The 24,135-nt window shown below is 32.1% G+C and overlaps 1 protein-coding gene across 2 annotated transcripts in view; it reads left to right on the top strand.

Annotated features, from left to right (window-relative positions):
• Window positions 1-24,135, top strand: part of LOC107446926 (phosphatidylinositol 4-kinase beta fwd) — a 68,688-nt gene that overhangs the window by 17,193 nt on the left and 27,360 nt on the right. For both annotated transcript variants that reach the window (XM_043039201.2, XM_043039202.2), the window contains exon 2: window positions 3,718-4,535. In XM_043039201.2, the coding sequence (XP_042895135.1) occupies window positions 3,791-4,535 (745 nt within the window). In that variant the 5' untranslated portion in view covers window positions 3,718-3,790. The remainder of the gene's footprint in view (window positions 1-3,717; window positions 4,536-24,135) is intronic.

The following is a 24,135-nucleotide window of genomic DNA, read 5'->3' as shown; positions in this document are numbered from 1 at the left end:
GCTGTTATTCATTTAAAGGCAGCAGATTTTCAACAATTAGATCTCTCCGGCCTTCCCTGCAGTCGTCCTTCTCAGTGTCACGATCGCGAGTGAAAACAATAATAATGACTGAAATGATGTCAAATTGACTGACACCATTCCTAAGAATAGCGTTAATTGTTAATAAGTACCTGCGAGGAGCCGTCTCCAAAAAGGCAGATAACTGGCGGCTCTTGTTTGGATGCATCGTGGAAATTAAATGTCTGTTTTTGTCTGGGAGCATACAAATTGAGAGGTTTGTCAAGGCCAGCACTTGCTGGATGTCGAACCGTGAACAGAGCGGTGACTGCTCTTAATTACTTTAATTTCACAACTTTAGTTTGATCGATTATGTAGGGTAGTCTCAGAAGAGCAGACTATATAAAATTCAGTCATGAAATTTTTTGAATCGTAAAGTAAACATGTTGCAATAGTGTATCAAGATTTCCATGGTACATAAGAGTAACTTGGAATTGTTAGGAAATTTATTACTGGAATTAACAATCAAGAAGAAAAAAAAATTATTTTTCTGTACGAAAGTAGAGTTAGATCTTTCACGGTACATAAGAGTAACTTGGAATTGTTAGGAAATTTATTACTGGAATTAACAATCAAGAAGAGAAAAAAAATATTTTTCTGTACGAAAGTAGAGNGTTTTTTTTTTGCAATAACGGACCCTATTTGCACAAATTCATAAAAGCGGACCCTGGTTGAAAGAATGTGAGTAATTTTTTCACAATTTCACGAAAAACGGACCTTTCGCAAAATGTCTGGACAGACCCCTGATGATGGAAGGTTGTGTTATATATAAAATATTGTCAAGAGCTCTTAATTTTCCTAAAATATCTGAAGAGAGAGCAGATGTGGCTCAGAGAATAGAGATTTCGTATCCCAATGAGATGAGCCGAATTCAAATCTCAGCTATGGCTGGTTCATATGAATACCGCACCCGTCTCGCACCGTGCACGGTGCTAACGTAGAATATCCTCAGTGATTGACGGATCATCGATTAGAGCCTCCTTGCCTTTAGGATGTCCGTGAGAGGCTTTCGTCGTTTTCCTCTCCATGAAACGCAAATGCGGGTTAGTTCCATCAAAACGTCCTCCACAAAGGCTAAAATTTCTCCCAATAATTGTTAAAGGAGTTCCTTGTCTTCGGGGTTGGGTTCAAAATTACAAGGCTACGAAGTTGTACAATGATAGTCATAAACTCAGAATTGGGTTGGCTGTTCAACGGTGGTTACAAAATAAAATATCTGGAAGAGTAAAAAAAAAAAAAAATCTATAATTAAGTATGAATCCTAAATTGTGTGACTTAATATTCGGGTATTTTGAGAATTCACTTCCCGAACGTATCTTTCTGTCTTGTGTATGGAGTAAAATATGGAATGGTCTGACAGTATTCCATTATTTCTTTTATATTTTTAAATAAAAACGAATATTTATTCTTTCTGTTTAATTTGTTTTCTAAAAAATATGTTATAGTTTAAAATATAATCGAAGAAAGTTCTGTAAATTAAGTTAATACAATTCTTACACTTTCTAAAATTTATAGTTATAAAAAATTGTGCTATGAAATCACTATTTCGCCGTCGAATTTTTGATATGTGAATACCCGTATTATATTTTGTCGAAACTTAAATGTATTTATGCCAAAAATTTTAAATATTAATATAATTTTTTATTCGTGTAATTTTAAACCATCAGATTATCTGTGCGAGTGATTGGAAGGAACATCGCTGGGATGTGTGATAATTAAAAAGTTTAATGAAAATAAAATGGCGTGCAAGAAATTTTAATCGCATCAATAATCGAATTTCCTTTTAAACTGTTTTTCTTTTCTCTCTCCTTTCTGGCTTCGAAATTGATGGAGAATAAAATTAAAAATTATTTCATAATGAGAACTAACTTCCGGTTTTTCGTCATGGTTTTTAGAAGAAGAAACTAAATTCGATTCCATGCGTTCTTTTGGAAATGATGGGTGCATTATTCCCAGTCATATCATATGATTGGAAGAATTTCTCTGTTTTCATGTAATTAATGTCAGCAGAGGCAATACTTCTGTTTTTCATGTTTCCGGCCCAGCTGGATTTATCGTAAATTAGAATAACCCGAAAGATAAACTACATGAATCATTATTTTTCTCTGAAAATTCCGGAATTGTTATTTAGATTCATCGTCTTGGCGTTAATGCTGGCATGTCATACTCTTACTTTTGTTGATATCGATCAGAATTTTGTACTTTTTTGATCAAATGTTTGCTTTGTCATTAAATGTAATAGGTGATAATATTTTCTTTAAATTCGATCATGTATTTTGGATTCTGAAAATTTTCAAAGTGTTGTTGCATGTAGTGCACAAACCTTAAGTTGACACCTGTATAAATTTTTATCTAGCAATCGAATCTTAATGTGTTAAGACTCAGTTTTAATGGTTCTAAAGTTTATCCTTAAATATACAATTTAATTAGCTAAAGACGATATTTTCTGGTATGAACTTAGACACTAAAACGTACTTTCTATGAATAAACATAACTTTTCCCCCTATGTTTCTTGGATTAGTGACCATCTATGCGTGCTAAAGTTTTTCGATTTGCTTGAAAAGCTCTTGAGTTTAGAGAAATGCGCAAAAAGTGAAATTAACATTAAGAAATCCAAAATTTTGACCGCTCTCTTGATCAATTGGGACTGTATTTTTGAGAAGGAGTTATGTTAATTAAGAGAAAGTATGTTTTTGCTTCTGATTTCGTAGCTTCAAATATGGTCTGTGTTAATTAAGTTAGAGTTGTAGTTCGTTAGTTAGCTAAGTTAGAGTTGTAGTTCGTGAAAATTCGATGATTAGAGCATAAGTTGTTCAGTCTTTCTTTTTGTGCACTGTTTATTCCTGTATAAGAATAGTCTCTCCCTAAGTTGTTGAAAAAACATATCCTGTTTGAAATAAATGTAGGATATATAAGGGAAAAATTACCTTTAAATGCTATGTGCTAATTGAATGCAAAATTAGAATTCCTCTATTCGGATGTATAGAATAGTGGTTTTTGCTGATTATTAATTATGCTATATAGTTAGAATCTCGTGTAAGAGACTTTTAAAGGATCAAAAACTTGATAATTTTGTATCTTATATTAAAAAAAAAAAGAAAAGCTTAATTGTGTGCAATGATTAATACGCAAATGATAAATATGTGCAATGATAAATACGCGTGCAAAGTAAGCCGCAAATTTTGAGGTTAGCTGGCAATTTAAAATAAAGCATACGGATTATTTTTTGATCCCATGGAGCAAGCGAATCGAGGCGTTTTGAAATTATTTCACTTTCAAATCATATTTTGCTTGAGTAAGCGAACTTAGTTATTAGTTAGTTTAGTTAGAACAATGCAAGATTCTCTTGGTGACTGACTGAAATGTCAATGATGTTGGATAAAGATATCATTAAATAAAACTCTATCAGCAAGTCAACAAAATTTTTAAAATGACTCACTTTTCATTATTAAAAATTATTTCCTTGTATGAATAATGAGCAGTATATACTGCTGAATCACATTTATCAAAATGTTAGTTAATTTGATAGTCATTTCTAGAATAACAAGTGTTGAAATAAAATTGGGAATAAAACTTTGATGGTTACCGTTTTCGCTCTTTTGCTTCAAAATATGTACTGTTTTTATGATGTTAATAATCGGTGTGTTCTGTTTTCCCTAGGTGTTAAACGGCAGGCATGATGTGGTGCGGCGTGTAGAGGAGGTATCAAGAAGTTCATCGTTGATTTTTTGACATGGAAGGTATACCCTCTAAAATCCTTGAAGAGGATTCGTTGTCGAAGCGTCTCCGTCTTTCGCTGGATGTTGGCGTCCATGGTCACGCCTTCACAAAATTGCATCCTAATTCTTATTCCACGCACCATCGCAATCACAGCTTAGACTGCCGAATTGGTGACCCTATACAGCAACAGACTCATCATCGGAACAGGAGTCTGGATTCAGTCCTCCAGCAAATTCCTGAAAGCGGATCTTCAAGCTTCCACCAACAACCCCTCCATTGCCAAGTCTCTAAACTCCATGACACAAGCAGTGACAGCGTCTCGCTGGACACTCCGCCCTCTTCCGCGAGTCCGTCTTGCCTCATTCCTGTCCGAGACAACACGGATCGGACGAGTTTAGCGTCCGACGACAGTGGCATCTTTAATTCGGACGATGGTGATCGTCAACATTCTCGGCTGACTCTGGACATCAGCCACAGTCACATCCTCAAGCATTCCTCGACGTGTGATTTGCCCAAAGATAATTTAGTTGTCGACATGGCCGAGGAGGCTGTGGATGATTTAGTATGTGATAATGAGACTGATAGACTCACGAACTCGAATGAGTCGTTAGATTCTAATGCTAAAGTTGTGATGTTTTCTAAACCGCCACCCAAAGAGTCGCTCTTACTTCGGTTGTTTGAATCTACTTTGTTTGATATGTCTATAGCGATTACTTATCTCTTCAATTCTAAAGAACCTGGAGTACAGACGTACTTGGGTAAGTCCAGAAGCATTATTTTATCTCAAGTCAATACTCAATATCTATAATTTAGTTTTGTATCTCATCTACAAGCATTCTTCAAATAAATTTGTTTCATGAAAACTCGTGAAACCTTGAGGTTCCTATACCCGAATTTAAAATTTCTTACTGAATTAGCCAATGATCTAAATTCCTTTTTTTTCTGTCACTCTTCTTTGTATCTAGAGATTGTATCATTTAGGTTTGGCCGTAATATAGTTGATTCTGGCTTTTAATTCTACATTATGGGTAATTGGAATCTTTGCCTGCGTGAAAATCAAATCCCAACTGTATTTTGAATTGATGATCAATGGTATCGTTTTAATATGGCCTCGTTATATATTATATTAATAATATTGCATATTACCTGATTAAGAACTTCATTCGCTTCAAGAATGCATAAGAAAGAAGAAAATAGTCTATGTTTCAAGCGCTTAAAAAATAGGCACCCATTTTCAAGATTTGCCGTTCGTGAATGAGGAGAAACAAAAGTGATTTGAAATATAAAACGTTAGGTACAACTTTAGTATGTGCAACATAAAGTACAACTGGCAACTAAAATACAACTTCATTCCTGGCAAGTCTTGAAAACGAGCCTATTTTTGATGTGCTTGGAACATGTCGACTATTTTTTTTCTTTTTTTCTTGAAGCGAATGGAGTTATTTATTCTGTTAATATCTTACTGCTTCAGTTTCTTGGGATTATTTATTTAATGTATAAAATTGACTCACTGACTCTATAATTCACCCTATGGTTCCTTGTTTGAGAACAGAATGGACCCCTATTCGTCGATTCCATGATAGAAGATGGACTTTTTTTTTGGTCATTAATTCTCTTTACTTGATCCTCCATCCCGTGTTAATCTTACTATCCTGGTGTTATGGTCTTCAGTTAACTGTTATTTTTCAAGTTCGAGTTAGGGGCGTTCTTTTTTTTATTTTCTTTCTGCAATGTTACTTCTAAAAGGTAAACACTGTTTTTGACATTGCCCTGCATAATCATTTCTTTTAGACACCTTATCCCCCAAATTATTTTTTTAAATATTTATTGCAATAATCAAATCTTGTTTCAATTAAAAGTGATATCAGGGGTCTGTCCAGCCATTTTGTGAAAGGGCCGTTTTCGTAAGATTGTGAAAAAATTACTCGTAATTGGTAAATATAAAATAAACGTTAAGTCNGCTTTTATGAATTTGTGCAAATAGGGTCCGGTTATTGCAAAAAACTTTTTCAAGGAGTTTTTAAATTGTAAATAGATACAAGATTATGCTCAGCCAACACCTCCTAGAAAAGAGTAGGCCTCTGCACGGGTTACCATAAATATCCTTTAGTAGTCCAAACGTAATGACTTATTTCGTATTTTCAACCACTGCGCAGTTTAGTACCCCGAACGTAATGAGATCTTTCTTATTTTTCATCAACTGCGCAGTTAACTTCGTCACATCGGACTACTAATTTGATCCGTGCTGAGGCCTTCCTTATTCTAGGAGGTGTTGGCTCAGCACTGTAAAATTATAATGAAAAAAAAAAAATTTAAATTTTCAAAAATAAACAGCAATTGCTGCTTCTTAATTAGAGATGCAACATACAAATATTTGGTATTTAGCCTATACTGCTGAACGCAGAATATTCATTTCGGACGAATAAAGAAAGGAAGGAAGAAGCGTTTGCCGAAGATCAAACTTTTAGTTCGTTTACATCTGTCTTTCTTCTCCTGGGAAGGGTTTATTCCATTAACAAAACAATAATGAAGATAAAGATTGTGAAGGGTCCGATTAAAAGATAAATTATTTTGTGAAGGGTCCGTTTTTAAGTTAAAATATTTTGTGAAGGGTCCGTTTTTATGAAAAGATATTTTCTGAAGGGTCCGTTGCTTAATTTGAAATTTTTGCTAGATTTTTTTTAATGGGGTATTGATGCATTTCTATTGTTAAAAATTGGTTTGATAATTCTGAAAAATACTGTTTCAACGCAACTCTTGAAATGAAATGTATACGAGAAGAAAGTTCTATCAGAACAGATAAGTGCTTAATATGCAACTTAGTAAATATCAACGTTTACTCGGTACTTGTTTATGTGCTTATGTCTACCCTAAAATGTGTGATAATGATAGCGATAGTAGTAATAAAGATAGCAAAAAAGATATTATGTTGACAAGAAATGTAAGATTTTTTTCGTCTTTAAGTAAAACCAAGTTGAACCTTGAACTGAATGTTCAGCATGAACTGACTGAAATTTTTTTTTCTTCATGTTTATAATTTTTCCTTTTGTGTCTCGTGATGTTTTTGCATATCCCGTCTAACTTTTATTTTTGGCCTAGTTCCAGATAGATCTCGTTTGAAAGTCTGGCATAGGTTTCGGAGGGTGGGCTGCTTGAACTTGTATGTCATCACGTCAAAGAGGGAAGCATTGTACAGGGAAGAAAAAAAAAAGTGTGATTTGTTTTCTATAAGCTTCATGAACGCTCCTCCACTTTACATGTTCACGATCTCTCGCCGCGTGAATGAAAATTGCAATTTTATGCTAATTATTCACTGACTTATGTTTGAAACAGTGCCGGTAGATGACAGTTATATTGCTTGTCTTCTTTTTTTGTAATATATATCTATCGTGCTTATTATTTCTAGATTTTAGTGTTTTCAAAAAGACTTCTTGCTGTGAGAGAGACACTGCGCGATTGAAAACCCATCCTGGATAACATTTTAATGTTTTCACTGTATTTAAATGTTTTTTTTTCTCCCTTTACTTCAAGTTAACTTTATATTCTAAAAATTTTTTCCTTAAGAAACGAAAAATGTACATTCAGATTAGGCAGAAGAAACTCATTATTGCGTATTGTAAAAAAAGAAAAAAAAAAAATTAAAATTATTAATGGAAATGTCTTTTCTATAAAATAAATTTATACACATTTATTATGCAGGGGTCTGTCCAGACATTTTGTGAAAGGTCCGTTTTTGTTAAATTGTGAAAAAATTAATCGTAATTTGTGAATATAAAATAAACGGTGAGTCACATTCTTTCAACCAGGGTCCGTTATTGCAAAAAAAAAAAAAAAAAAAAAAAATTCGTTTACATCTGTCTTTCTCCCTCCCCCCCCTTCCTGGGAATGGTTTATTCGATTAACAAAACAGTAATGAAGAAAAACAAATTTGTGAAGGGTCCGATTAAAAGCTAAAATATTTTGTGAAGGGTCCGTTTTTATAAAAATATATTTTGCGAAGGGTCCGTTTTTATAAAAAGATATTTTGTGAAGAGTCCGTTAACGGAACAAAATTTCTTCTAAACAGACCCCTGTTATGATTTTTGTTCTGAAAACTAAATTTTGTTTGAGACTATTGCTACTTAGTGTCAGAAGTACTGCATTGACCTTTTGAGAAAAGTGTCAGATTAGATTTTCTCTCTGTGATTTTTTACATTAGAGATAATATATTTATATTGAAAAATAATTTACATATCTTAGATGACATTTTCACAAATCCCTTTTAAAATTCAGGGTTCTTTTCACACTAAACTGTGTTACGTCTGAAAATATTGTATTCATTTCATTCAACATATTTCGTTTGAAGGGGCCAATTAATTATTTTGTAAAGCACCATACTAGAGAAAAAGGGGTCTTGATTAACTTTTTTTAATAAGAATTTTCTGACAACGAGAGAAGGAAGGGTCTGAGTGATGCTTACCTAAGACTAAAATCGCCTTATTTTAACAAAAAATTGGAAAATTTTTAGTTTCTAAAGTTTTTGACTTCAAAGGAAAACAAAAAATTTCAAAATAATGTTTTACTCAAAATTATATGAAATGAATTTTATTTTATCCAAAGTTAAGTCTTTCTTTTAAATTTAATCATTAATTTCAATAAAAACCGAGCTGGAAATTTGGGAGATGGATCCGATTTTCTTACAGAGGCATCAGCGAGTGAAAAAAAAAATAATAAACACGCATCTTTGAACAACCGCACTTTTTTTTCTTCTTTTTACTAAGATGTTTCATCAGATGTAAATTTGTGTTGTTAAAAAAATAACTTATGTCTCATTGGATCGGACTGATAGTTGTCATAAATTTTTAATAATTAATAAATATTTTTTAATTATTAAACATGGATTATATAGCATTATCTTTTTTTTTATTTTTTTTTTCGTTTATACAAGTTTGTTTATCGTTCTATTTAAGAACCGGTTGGCATAAGAGTTGGCGAAACTTTCATTTATCATTTGCTTTTGTCTGGACGGAAAAGTGATTCAAAATGAGTGGGGTAAAACATTCGTGCGATAAAGAACATAGGAAAACGAGAAAACGACTAAGGTGGAAAAATGTTCCAAGAAATGTACCTAATTATTCAGCTACATTGTCTTGTCTGCTTCGTGTGAAATAGATCACAAGGCTACTGGACCGCTTATTGATCATTTCTGATAAGATGGGCTACTTTTAATTTAAAATCTTAAGTTTTCCTCTGTCTCCAAAAACAAGTTTTAAAATTATTCTATTAGCTATTTAATTTGTTTTTTAACATTCTCTAGTTTTGTCGTCTCAGTTTATAGGCCTCGGTTGGAGGGTAATGTGATGTTTTTTTTTTTTTTTTTATGATTTGCGAAAGGCAAATTAAATTATTTTCATTTTAGTTGAATCTTAAATCTTGAGGGGTTATTATTTTTTTATAATCATGTATTGAAATTAGAAAATGTAGATTACTTTTAAACCCTATATAAATTATTATTGTAGATAGTTTATATGTTAGTGCTCTTAAATTTTTTCTATTCTTAACCATCTAACTTAACTATTTCTTCATCTGGATGTTATTTTTCTCGTTACGAAAGTTCAGACTTTTGTAGCCTTTTGGTTTGCCTCCGAACTATGCGGAAATTCAAAAAAATTAAACCTGCATTTTTTTGAGCGAGGAATATCGCCTTTTGCTTGATTTGCTTACCTTTATTTATTACGTAATAATAAACTTTTGGGGGCTAATTTCGTATTTTCAATCTAAATTGAGAAAATTCCAATTTCGATAATGCTTTGTCTGATCAATTTTTAACTACCGCCACCTTTTTCTTTTATTATTCCAGCTTTATTTTGTATACAATCCTAAAAATAAAATTAGGTGACAGTCTGAATTTTGCTCCTGAAAATTAGAAAACTCACTTTACATTATTTTGACTTTTTTTTAAATTTTTATTTTATTTTCTCAACAGTATTTCGAACACAATCTTACATTAATGTTAAAAGGCAGTGCCAAAATAAAAAAAAAAATATATATATATTTTATTCATATTCAAAAGTTTTCAATAATTTTATAAATTAAAGAAATTTTAAAGATGAATGACTGTTTCTCTTAGATGTAAACTGCAAATTGGTGCAAATTTGAAGAATTTTGGAAGTGAGCCATGTTTATCATGGCCATAAATTATTAAAATGTTAAATATATTATATTTCATTTATTTTGACTTAAATTAATACTAAATAAGCAAAAAAGTATTTAAAAAATTATGTTTAGTAAATATCCTTTTCTATGGGGTAAAATAGCCAAACAAAGCTCGATCATTGGATTGTTGTACCCGGGAAAAATTGGAAACCTCTAATTTAACAATGCATTTCTCAATTTTTTTTGAGGGGGAGGGGTTATAACATCTTAGTACTGTGAACGATCCGTTAAACTAGTTTTATCTCGTTATCAGACATATAATTATTTAAAGATTGTTTCATTGTATATCTGTTTATATTAATTTCTATAGTTTTATTTCAAATATTACTTTTGTTGCATTGCACATTACATTTACATTGCTTTAAACATAACATTGTGTTTTAAAACAATTTTTGAAATTTTATTCCAAGCAATTAATTTTTTAATGCAATTCCTATTTTTTTGCCCAATCAAAATGTTTAACGTTGTCAATAGTTATCTTATAATCTAAGCAGATACGTGTTTTTTCAGTATTTTTTTTTTAGTAGATCTCAGTATCTTTTTTGTTTAATTGTGCATTAATATCTCAAAATTATGCTGACAAATCAGCCTATACCATCTCTACATTTTTCATTCTTATAGGGTCACACGTCTGGTAAGAATGACTTGGGGTCCGCCATAAAGTTGGTTCAATTGTATTACTTGTTTCCTTTCCTTGCAATTATCCTATATTTCTAATTTAAACAATTTATTTTTATTCTTTTTTTAGTTACAGAATGCGCGAATCGCCCTCTATTGAATGCAAAAACTGGGCGAGATAAAATTAGAATAAAGTTAACGCTTTGATCTATCTAGGGATATACTTCTATGTAAACAACTCTGTTATCAGCTCCTTTATTGATAATGATTGTGAACAATAATTGCACCTCCCTGTAGGAACACTGGTACATCACAAACTCTTGTTTTTATTTAAAAGTTCTAAACAGCGTAGGCTATTCTGAGTAGAAATTGCTATCAGCGCGCGTGCCCTTTGATTGTAATCAGAGCAGATCTATATTCTGATAAAAATGCATCTGCGTTGATTGTAAAATTACCTCGAATGCGTAACCTTATTGGAGTTACGATTAGAATCAGCACCTTTAAATATGCCTCTATGTTTATTAATAAGTGATTTCTATTTAAAAGCGCAAAAAGTTTCGAATGGAGTATTTAATTTTTCAATTGCATTTAAAGTTTTATATTTTTCATGACGTATTTTTTTTTAACCAGAAAATATTTTGCTTGGTGGGAAGACACGTATTCCTGATTATTCGTGGTTTGATTAATTTTTTTTATATCATTGATTTAAACCACCTGTAGTTTTTTTAAATTTAAATTATTGATATGAATCGAAAATATTTTCACTCTGTATTGTCGCGGTCCCGCAGTGGACTGATCGTTAAGACACGGTTCCAAGCAGATCACCGAAATCAAGCATCACTGGCTGCGGTCAGTGTGCGGGCGAGTGGCCACTTTGATCAGTCTGCATAGGGACCGAGGGTGGGCGGCATGGGTCCTCGTTAAACTGTTCTACTGTAAAGTGCTCGACTTCGCATGCAGGTTGTCGGGCTGCCGAAGCGGGGTGCCATCCCCTCTGCAGAGGATCAAAATTGTGATGGCGTGTCTTCGGATCATCCTCAGGGATGCTGCCCAGACCTTCACCAATAGCCCATTGTGCAGCTCTAGTGCGACGTATATGAACTACAACAACTTTATTGTCGCGATATATGTGCTGCTATTGAAGTTCAAAATTAACAATTTGATAAAAGGAGTTTAATCAAACAAAATACACTACTCAACACAAAGATGGGGGGAAAAAAGGAAAGTAATATGAAGAGGAATGAAAAATAAAATAATTCACAAATCTCTGGGAAAAGAGAATTAAGTAATCATTATGCTCTAGTTCCGAAACTCGAACTGACGACATTCTGATAAGTTCCTCCAGTGACCACCAGGGGCGCGCTACTGAAACCCCAGTCGGCTTAGAGACTGGTTTGTTACAATTTAATTTATAAATATATCCTTGGATAGTGATTTTTTTTCTTAATTTTTTTTGCATGTCAAAACTAATTTTTTATTAACTGTATGTAAAATAATTTGCGATGTATCCTCTTTATGTCCGTAATCCACATGTATCTGATCGCGCAGTTTTTTTTTTTTTTTTTTTTTTTTTTTTTTTTTTTTTTTTTTTTTTTTTTTNGGTCCCGCAGTGGACTGATCGTTAAGACACGGTTCCAAGCAGATCACCGAAATCAAGCATCACTGGCTGCGGTCAGTATGCGGGCGAGTGGCCACTTTGATCAGTCTGCATAGGGACCGAGGGTGGGCGGTATGGGTCCTCGTTAAACTGTTCTACTGTAAAGTGCTCGACTTCGCGTGCAGGTCGTCGGGCTACCAAAGCGGGGGTGCCACCCCCTCTGCAGAGGATCAAAATTATGATGGCTTGTCTTCGGATCATCCTCAGGGATGCTTCCCAGCATCCCTGAGGACAGAGCACTAGAGCAGCACAATGGGCCAATAGCCCATTGTGCTGCTCTAGTGCGACGTAAATGAACTACAACAACAACTTTATTGTCGCGAAATATGTGCTGCTATTGAAGTTCAAAATTAACAATTTGATAAAAGGAATTTAATTAAACAAAATACACTAGCCCACACAAATATGGAAAAAAATGCAAAGTAATATAAAGAATGAAAAATAAAATAATTCGCAAATCTCTGGGAAAAGAGAATTAAGTAATTATACGTTAGTTCCGAAACTCGAACTGACGACGTTCTGCTAAGTTCCTCCAGTGACCGCCAGGGGCGCGCTGCTGAGGCCCCAGTCGGCTTAGAGGCTGATTTGTTACAATTTAATTTATAAATATATCCTTGGATAGTGATTTTTTTCTTCTTTCTTTATTTTTTTTGCATCTCAGAACTAATTTTTTATAAACTGTATGTAAAATAATTTGCCATATATCCTCTTTATGTCCGTAATCCACATGTATCTGGTCGCGCAGTTTTTTTCTTCATGGCCTGTGGTTTCATACATGAATCGTGCTTTTCTGGCTCTAGGGGCCCAAGATTGCATGGACGTCATCTTAATTCTGTACTCTCGTATTGCATCTCTTGTTAGTACGTACAAGCTCGAAGTGTGCGCATGAGAAAGCGCTTCGTTCTCCTTCTGCCTGTCCTGAAGGGGTTATTAATAAACATATTTCATTTATCCCATTTAGTAAAATAGTACCACGGGTAGAGACTGCATTTTACTGTATTTTTCTGTAAAAGTTTCCTGATATATTTTTTTACTGTGTTCATTTTCGTTCTTTATTCAACTAAAAAGAAACGTATATGCAGCAATTTATTTATTGTTAAATTATTGCATGCTGTTAAATTAAACTCATAAAAAATCTGAAAGTAAGCAGGAATATTTTTCACAATAGTTAAAAAGCAAATAAATGGCAAGGCCAATAAGATTCTTTATAATTCCTTATTTTAATAGTAAGTGTCATAACGGACACACATAGATTATGTTATGCTATATTCGCAATAAAGAGCTTATGGATATTGACGTACGAGGTGACAGATGACCTCCGTCTATCCCCAACATTAAAATGAAATTAAAATCTTCGAATGATATGGCCTCATTTATGGAATTTGCTAGTCATTTAGAATAATTAAGGTTTATTTTATTTTCTGCCTCAACAGAATTAAGTTTTCAATATTTTTTTGCGATACAACAAAGTCGGAAGAACTGCTTAACAACTTGGTAAGCTCGAGAAAAAGATTGTTGAAATCAAATAGTAGTTTATAAACAAGACTGCTTGTTAACGTTACAGCTTATTAAGGCTTGATTTGTGGAATCGATTTTCAGATCAGGTTTAAATGGGTACCGCTAGCGCGGTCATGCACGTGTGTCTTGCACCTGATTGGCTGGTGAATCATGACATAAACAGTGCCACGATTCAGAAGCCAATCAGGTCCTACACCCACGCTTGACGTCGCTTGCAGGTACCCAATTATTACAGTGTAAACTTTGTTGGAATTGAACTCTTGTCCGTTGAACAAAAATAATCTAACAAATGACGATTTTTCATTGAATCCATTAACTTTTAACCGATGATAGCTTTGTTTTCGCCAGCATAGTATAAGACATTTTTAAGACGAATGACTAACGTTGTTATCAATATTTAGTTTTCTTCAGAATGTTTTTCAAGTCGTATCTGGGAAAAGATATCACAGTATTTACAGTTCATAAATTCGTCTGTTGTTGAAGAAAACCGCGGTTATAAATTTAGTCGATGTCTCAAAAGCTGAGAAAACGTGACTTTTAATATGTTATCTGAGACAGCTGATTTAAGTACATTATTCAGCACTGTATGATTTTGCTTGCCGCTTCGGTTTTTATTACTAATATAAAAATTCAATGAGAATCATTCATAGCAATTTTTGCTTAGTTGAATTGAAATCCGAAAGAGCAGAAAAAAAGGAATAAATAAAAATTTCAATGAAATGCTTTAAGGATTGAATTGTTCAGTAGAGTCATTCCGAAATTTTAATGCAAATTCGGTTTTATTTTGCTTAGTTTTTAGTAAAATATCTTTTCTTCTCGCTGGCTGTGTGTATCTCGTAAAATTTTTATTTGTTAAAAATGTATTATATATAACTTTTTGTAAAACTGCCTCACCCAAAAATTCGCTTAAATTGTATGAAAAAAGATACTTTAATTTTCTTTTTCTATTGCTCTTTTGTTATTGTCATAAATTATCGATAAATAACTTGATAGTAGCACTTGCTGCTTACTCATTTAATGCGTCAAGGTGCTATCAAATTACCTTTTCTAGATTTTGCTGTTGATATAACCTGTGGGTCTTGACTTTTGCTAATGTGACAGAGTCTTAATGGTTTAAGACGATCACAAGTAAATTAGACTTGATGATTATGATTGATGTAAAGTTTTTAAATTTAATATTTAAATCGAGAGTTGCTGATTATTGAACTTTTCGTGAAATTAAGCAAGCTAGGCGCTGTATATATAGTTCGTACTTAAGCACCGAAAGGGCAAGGTTCTCCAATAGGCTGCACGTAGTTGGATTTTTACCTTCCGATTTCTTTTTTTCTTTGAAAGGTTTTACGCTTTTAAATGCCCGTGCTCTTAAGAATGACTCTGCATTGTTTCTCAATGTTAGTAACTTTATTTGTTATTACCTTGTCGTCAGGAGAAAAAAAATTAAGTGCACTGTGAAATACATTTTATTAAATGCATTGTTTGTTTCAATGTATCACGAAATTCGGCCTTGAATTCGGCATGAATAGGTTAATTGAATAGGCGGTGGAGGAGGCGAAGAACTTTTTAACTTTTTCATTTGAAACTCCTATCAATATTGATCTTTATTTTTAGTAATTGTTTCGATCAGTTCTGCTTTATTTAGTTTTGGTTTTATTGTTGCTAAAAGAAAAAACAAAGAAATCGTTGTTGTGTCAGACAATTTATAACTCTAATTAGGTCTTCCATGGCAAAATTAGTACCCTTGAGGCGACAAAGGATTTTTACACTTTTTTTTTAAAAATTACCAAGGGTTTGAAATTTTTAGTATAGGTTTATAATGAAAAAAACAACTTTATACTAAACTTCAAAAAGATATTTTAAAATTAAAAAAAATTAAAATTGGAAATTTTTATATTAATCCTCTCGTTTGTTAAAATGACAAAATTCTTTTAAAATATTATATGTTAGGCAAAAAGAAATATGCGCAGCACTTTTCTTTTTTTTCCCCCCATGGAAACAGAAAACAGTAAAAAAGAAGTCAAGAACCAGCATTTTCGTAGTATTTTTTTTTACTAAATTATAAACAAATTTCCAACTAAATGTTAATAACATTCTTTTCGCTGGAACAGTTAGAAATTCATAAATTTGTCAAAAAGGACAGTTTGAGAAAAAAAAATTTCCTATCAATTTTTTTACAAAATCAAATTTTGAACAAATATTTCTTTGTTTTAAACAAACAACTTTAAATATGATCTTATAAATTAGTTAAATAATCAGATGCTTTATAATTAAAAAAAAATAGAATTTTAAAAAACAAACAAAAGCGTATTTGGGTGTATAGCCAGCTGCAAATGTATAAAAAAAGGGAGTAGTGAAAACAAAAATCGCCATAACTTCATCAATTTTTCTCCGATTTAAAAAGTTTTTATTTTAAAATGTTATATTAACATTTGAAAGTTCTTAGTTGCCTTAACGGACCCATCACTAATTATTTTATCGGAAAAACAAACCCTCTACAAATATTTTATCGTAAAAACGGACCCATCACAAAATATTTTATCTTAAAAGCAGATCCCAATTACATTTGTAAATACGAGAGTAATGACTTCTTAAATTCATAATTTTAGAACTATAACACTCCGTGAAAGACATGACTTTTGTGTAATTTTTTCCTCGCACAAAAATTATTTTCAAACACTCACGAAAAAAACGGAAGGAATCCGAAAGGATTATTGTACTTATAAATTCAAAAAGTTATGAGTTGATTTTTCACAAAATAACAGAGGCAGGACCTCTCTCAAAAAGACTTGGACAAAGCACTAGTTTTTGTGGTTTTAGGTTTTTTTCCCCTTAAATTCGGGAATCTTTTTTTTTTCACTAATTCACAAAATTAGGAAGTAGATTTTTACAAAAATAGGATATCTTATTCAAAACGTCTTGGGGAGAGTACTAGTTTTTGTGGTTTTTCTTAAAATCACTAAAACAGGGAAATTTTTTTCTTCACAATTCATGAAATAAGTAGTAGATTTTTCAGAAAATCAAGACAATTGCAAAATCAGGACCTCGTTCAAAAAGTCTTAGAGCACTAGTTTTTATTGTTTTTCTTAAAATCACTAACAAATCACCTTCATAATTTACAAAGTTGGAGTTGGTTTTTTACGAAAAGTCTAGAATAACCCTCGCTTATGATATAATACGGTGAAAATATTCACGCACACAGGGATTTAAAGATTAATGCTAGATCTGTCATAATTAGTTTTAGTCTTGTGAGTGTATCCGTTGTGAATTTTTTCCCAGTGAAATATGTTAATCTGCTTAACGTAATCTGTTATTTGATTTGAACATTTTTTTTTCTTTCAGTGTCTTGAAAATTAGAATTATTTTTCATGGGTAATTTGACAGGTCACGTTTTTGTAAGACATTTTTCTTAGTAAGGTTGTTAGCTATTTTATTGAAATAGAATGAATTGACATATTATTTTAACAATATGTTATATTTTTGTATGCCATTGAAATTAATACTAGTTATTATGTCGACCAATCAGGGAGAGAGTTCTCTTTGTTTAGTGTTCTTGCCGTCTGTAGCTGTTAAAAAATGCTCGGTGGCTCTAGGTGGCCGCCTTGTACTCAGACGCCATTCGTTCGTTCGGCGAAGTGTTCAGTGGAAAAATTATCTTAAAATTAAATAAATGATTAAAACAACTGATTCTTTATTTCTAATGAAATTATTCTTGGTTAACTCCTGTTTAAAACAAGCGCATTCCCTAATATATTTCAGTTATTATTTATTTAGTAGTTTTTTTTTCCTTAGCTTAAACGTTTTCTTTTTTCTTTTTTTTTTTCTGTTCGTGCATCGCTTTCTTTTTGACACACAAATAATTTTTATAGTTGTGTTTTAATAATTATCTTACTAAGCCATATAATTAAAGCGAAGTAAAATAGTGCGAAAGGAAGCTCTTGAAAGCTAGGGCTACTTTCTGTTTGTTAATTGCTATTTTAGCGCATTTCGCTCGATTTGTGCAACTTTTTAAGAGAATTTAAAAAAATTTAGACTAATTTAAAAACTCGTTTACCTAAAAATAATTTCATGCAAAATTAAATTTTACGTTTAAAATTACGTAAAATTTGGTTTATCTTACAATTTAAAGGTTTTTCGAGCATTAGGTTAAGTAACGAATCATTTTTTACATTATAGTACTATTTGAAAAGCGAATTTTGTAGTTTTCAAAATTTAGATTCTCTTAAATCCAGGGATACGGCAAAATAATTTAAGATTAAAATTTACGTTTATTAAAGGGCTATAATTTTGATTGTTCTGCCAGAACTGTACAGGGACCATATTTTTTCAGATTCAAATACATCGGGGGGGGGGGNGGGGGGGGGGGGTGACGACGACGTTTATTTAGAGAAAGTAGGTTTTTGTAATTCATTTCGGAACAAAAATATCATCTGCTCAACAAATTAATTAGCATATTTAAAGTCAATGCTTAGGTCGGTCTAACAGTAAGATTTTATATTAATAAGTGATAATTCAATCGTTAGATCAGAAGTTCTTAATATGTTCTGTTTTGCATCACATTTCACGTTAAATGTCTCAAATGCTATCAAATTATGAGTGAGAAATGAGTAAGAGATAATATAGTTTAGACTACTGTAATCTATCTTAGTTGTGTTGGAAAATCCGTTCAGCCTTGATATCTATTTACACATCTATCATGGTAAAACAGGATAGATGTGACTAATTATTAATAATGAATCATAACTGAGAGTTTTATCTCTGGTCTATTTACCTTGGACTGTAACGTTGTAAGTTTGATTTAAGTTCTTGGAAATAATTCTTGGTTTGTGTGAACTAAATGTTGATGAGATTTATTTCTTGTCCTTTATTGACGAGTGACTGATGGTAATTCTCTGTTATGACATGAGTCTTTTTAGCTAAAAAATATTTCAATTGCTCAACAACATTACCAGCTACAGTTTAAATATAGCTTAACTATTTTTTATCTGATCTTTCAACGGGCCTCATATTCACTTACGAAGATTTCTCTGTTTTGTTTATCACTTATCGCATTGTTGAACTTGAGTTGCTCTAAATGAAATGAGATGTTCTAAGAAAGTTTTTGTGGGATTTCATTATCTCATGTTATCTAAAGAACTTTTGTTCTTCAGTTTTTTTTTTCATATTTTTTTTAAATATTATATTTGAAAAGGAGGTTTGTAACTCCCTCTGTTTTTTTTTCTTCTTTTTTTTTCTTTAAATTAGAAATCAGGAATGAGCAACTAATATGAGTTACACATGCCCAACTAAATTCTTCATATAGTAAAGATTAAAGATAGAATAAATTAAATAAACATATTTAGTCTAAACGTAGTCTAAATTACTCTAAACGTAGATGGATGTTTAAAAAGCAGGTCTGATTGTGCTCCGGAAAAAATACGGATTTCCGGATTTTTCGCTAANTGCTTAAAGCTTCATTATGTCCAAAAAATGTTAAAAAGTATTTCATTCTTTATCTATTAATAAATCATTTGTACCGAAACATTATCTTTTCTTCACAATTTTATATACAAATATGTATGCTACCAGTTTGACGTTTTGAGTTCATTTCATCATTCAAAATAATTTCAAATATTTGATATAAGTGAAAAAATATACAGGGCTGATTGTGCTCCGGAAAAAATCCGGATTTCCGGATTTTTCGCTAACCGTGATCCGGAAGTTTCCGGAGATCGAAGGTTAAGACGTTTAAAAAAAATCATTGATCACAAAGGTTTCCGGAAATCAAATTTTCAAATGTGGAACTTAAAAACTCAGTTTATTTTATTTGTTTGTGAGGGAGAGCCAGATATTTTATCAGCTTATATTCAAGATTAATATTAATTTTTTTACCAGTAAATAGTTATTATAATCATAAACTCAAGAAAGAAAGACATCTTGATAAATTTCAATTACTTCTCCAAGTCATCATTGGTATGTGTAAATGGTATAGGTATGTTTAAAATTTTAAATATATTTTAAGTAAACTAACAGGGTGCGTAGCGTTTTTAAAAAGTGCTTCAGGGTGCTTATTTTCGATTTTCGTTTCTTAAAAGCCCTTAAATGTGCTTTTTTCATTGGGAGTTTTTAAAAAGTGCTTAATTTTCCCTTTTTCAAAATGAGATTTTCGCTTCGAATTATGCAAAAAGACGCAGTTCACATTGTTCTCTTCAACGTTTTCATAATTAATTCAACCCCAATCACTCAGTCAGTCACTCATTGGCGTATGAAAACGCTATTCGTTTTATATTATTCAAAATTTCATAATTTTGGACAATTGTCAAAAACAATGCCGAAAGCTTTTTTTTTGACATGACGGTTAAAACAAGATAAAACCGTCGATTCTCAAAAACTTTCCAACCCTGCCTAGTTATGATATTTTTTAAAGTGCTTAAAAATATTTTTTGAGTGCTTGAAAAGTGCTTAAAAGGTGCTTATTTTTGTTGAATAATTTGACCACGCACCCTGACTAAGAAGTATTGAGAAAAAGGAAAAAATCTTGTTTAATTTTTTTTTCTAATTTTCCGATTTAAAAAAATTTTTTTTTTTCTTACTCAAGAAATTTTCCGGAATTTCGACTTGGGCTCACAATCACCCCTGAAAAATCAAACAGATTACAATGACAAATAATTTAAAAAAAATTATTTACCTTAAAAATTAATTTATTCTGTTTTTTTTTTAGTTAGAAACAAAATTTTTACTGTTCCTGATATAGTATCGGATTAACGGGATTGGAATCTTAAAATCACATGCTTTAGTACTTACTGTTCGAATAAGGAATCTTTCCCATTCATTTGTAAAAATGCATTAGAAATTTTTTACTGTTAATACTAAGACATTTTATTTTATTACCGTCATTGATCAGCCGACCCAATTATCGGGTTTACGACTAATGTTCAACTCCGTAGCCTTGTAATTTTGAACCCAATCCAGAAGACATAGGAACTCCTGGATCAAGTATTGGGAGAAATTAGCCTTCGTGGATGACTTTTCGGTGGAACCCTCAATTACGTTACATGGAGACCACGAGAACCTCCCAAGGCTAGCCTGACGGCAAAGTGACTCTATCCCATGATCCATCTACCACTGAGAATATTTCGCATCAGCACTGTGATCGGTGCAAGCCGGATGCGAATTCGTATCGACCAGCCATCGGTGGGATTCAAACCCGATTCACCTCATTGGAAGGCGAACGTTCTATCGCCTGAGCCATCATAGCTCATATACTAAGACATTGCTTTAAACAGAACTTGCAAAATTAAATGGTTGCAATCTGGTACTCTGAGAAAGATCGAAATCAATCAATCACAAAGCACAGGAGCCCAAATATTTTTCCATTACTTTTTTTCCTTCATATATTTTGATTTTTTTCTCAATTTTTTTATTAGTGTTAAAGACAGTTCAGAGCCAAATTAAAAGGCTTCACTGGTCACTTTGTGCATCTTTGACAAAACTGTGTTTCCATTTGGGGCTGCATTAAATCGTTTGCTTGAGTTTTCTCCCTAAAAATTGTATTTTTTTATTTTTATAAGTTTGTTTTTATTTATTAAGTTTGCCTTGTTTCTTTGATTATTATTTAATTATTTTGTCATGGTTAATCGAAATTTTGATTTTACTAAGTACTTCTCGGGTTGGCGAGCGGGGCTTCCTTATACTGAAATTTGTACCAAATTAACGCAAAATAACAGCTTTGTTTCTTAAACAATGCGTTTTGTTATCATAATAATTTATGAGTAGAATTTTCTTTCTTGTGAAATTCACAGTACGAAAAGTAATTTGAGTTCAATTATTACACCCCTAACTCCACACTCTTCCTGCCTAACTACCACTTAAAAATAACAACCAACATGCGAAGGGTAAATCTATAAATAAAATCAAAATAAGTAATGGAAGTAAAATGGTGCGCGGACCTTAACCTTTAACTGGATGAGAAACTTTTCTTTGTTTTAAGTCCCTCCTGACTGATATAGGAAAAGCAATTGACAGATATGCTGCATGCACGCGAACAGAGTATTTAGCTGCATTACGAATTAATTTGTTAGGGCTAAAAGTTATGGATTGCAGTTTTTATGCTTCTCTTGAAGGGCCCTTGGGAGGGCGTGGCGTTTTCTTCGCCATCTGACTAATCTATGAGGAAGGAAGATTGCCAAATGCGAGTCTGGGAGGCTCAAGATTTTTAAGGATTCTTGTAAAATGTTTCATCCTTGAGAAAACACCTTATCCTTGGGACTGCCTTTATCTCACACTTACCATGAATGAATAATTTTCTAGTGACGTATTTCTGGCAAAATAAAGAGAGAGGGAAGAAAAAAAAAACTTTGGAAGCTGCGCTTCTAAAAAAAGTTGTAAAAAAAACCGACAATTAATGGCTGGCTATTAACATTAAACAAAGTAGATAGTAATAAAGTTTTTTTTTTTTTTTTTTATTTATTAAACAAAAATAATTAATTTGGGCTATGTCACCATCTCTATCAAATTATTTTACTTTTTTTTTCTGGGCGCGAAAAACTAATGATATTCGGATAATGCTCTGACTCGTAATAAAATTTCAACGAGATTTACATACATTAGGCATGCCTGTAACATCAATATTGTTATAAAATTAAAAAGAAGCAATCGTTATCAAAAATATTAAATGTCATAATTATTTTTTTCATTGAAAGTGCCATGACACTAAATGGTAAAAACTCCTATTAAATCTTAGCTGAATTGTACCTTAATAATCGATCGTAATTGTCCATTCATATTTATATGAACGTGTGCTTTTTATATGCGATAAAAACGTGTGTTTTTTTATCGCATATAACTGTTTTATTTTTCGTAAATAACCGTTTGATTTTTAATGGCTATCAATTTTAATTGTGTGATCGATATTTTCGAAAAATAAAGAAATAATTTAAAACAAGTATGTAATAAAGATGTTTAGGATGGCCTCAGAAATAATTTTACGTAATCTGTTAAACACGAGTCGAAAACTTTGACCGTGTGTGTTTTTTAAACCTGCTTTAGAGATAAGACGTCTCTGGCTTGTTAACTGGCAATAGTTTTTTAGGCTCGGCTGGTCTCGGACTCATAATAAAATTTTCGTAAACTTTTTATTATTTTTAAACAAACGTTTGGTACAGTTATCAAGTATAAAAAATGTAAAACTTATTAATTCTGAGGAAATGGTTTTAATGGTTAATTTCCTTTTTTAGACAACTAAGTCCTAATAGCAAAAATTTGGCCTTTTTAAATTTGACCGACGTATATCCCAGACAAACTCTGGCTCTAAGTAAACCTCATGTATCTCGGGCTCGGATTAAAGTTCTTCCGGCTCGAACCATTTATTTATTTATTTTTAAAAGTTTTCTCATTTAAAATTTTATCTTAGTGGTCTTATGTGGATTATTGTTTATGTGTATGAGTCTTAAGCGGAACCCTAATTTATCACCCTCTTGACTTACTGTAAATTTTTTTCATTCGAATTCGGGTAATTCTTGTTTAGATGACCTCATAGTTTAAAATAATTCAATCTTTCAATTTAAATGAAACAATTAAAAAACAAGGCTACTTCCTTATTACATTTAAAAAAAAAACATTTTTCTTTTTGTGCTAATCTTTCAGATAAAATAGATATAGAATAATTTTTCCCAACTTGATTTACATGTTTGCAGATATAATTTTGTAACCTTTTTCAATTTTTGAATACCATCACCCCTTTTCCAAAGCATTACTTTTATTTGAATCTATCAGATCATAACCTTTTTTTTTTGTTATTGTGAAGCTAAGTAAATAATGGGAGTGGGGAGTTAAAATAGCCATCGACTTAATGCTTTTCAACTTTCACTACGTGGTATTCATTTTCTTTAGGTTAGTATAACTTTTCCTCATTGGCGAAACTTCACTAGTGAGATGTAAACACAGCTTAAGAGCGCCATCGTAGTAATTATAGTAATTCCAGTAAAAGTGACTAGGTGTGTGACATACTTCACGGTTGACCAGCACAGCGTTGCCGCTTTGCGTGCTTGCCCAACTCCGAAATTGTATGCTTTGTTGGTATGTTGTAATCTGCAATGGATGCCAGCTAAAATTGCTAGAGAAATTGTTAAGAGTTTTTTCTTATTACATTATAATGTTTCTTCATTGTCCACCATGTGAATAGAGAGATAAACACCCATGTAATTAAACACAAGATTGCCATTTCTTTTTCGTCCTTTCAGAGGCTTCGAGTGAATAAAATTTTTTGCACTCTGAGATATAAGTGGTTTGGACATTGTTGACAACTGGTTTTAGTTTTTCCAAGAGAAGTCCTCCCCCTTTCTTTTAGTATTTTAGAAAAGCTTGTTGAAGTGTGGTTTCTGTACGATTTTCAGTTT

Source organism: Parasteatoda tepidariorum, chromosome 5, assembly GCF_043381705.1.
Source record: "Parasteatoda tepidariorum isolate YZ-2023 chromosome 5, CAS_Ptep_4.0, whole genome shotgun sequence".
NCBI lineage: Eukaryota > Metazoa > Arthropoda > Arachnida > Araneae > Theridiidae > Parasteatoda > Parasteatoda tepidariorum.
This window is presented reverse-complemented; position numbering and strand designations above follow the sequence as displayed.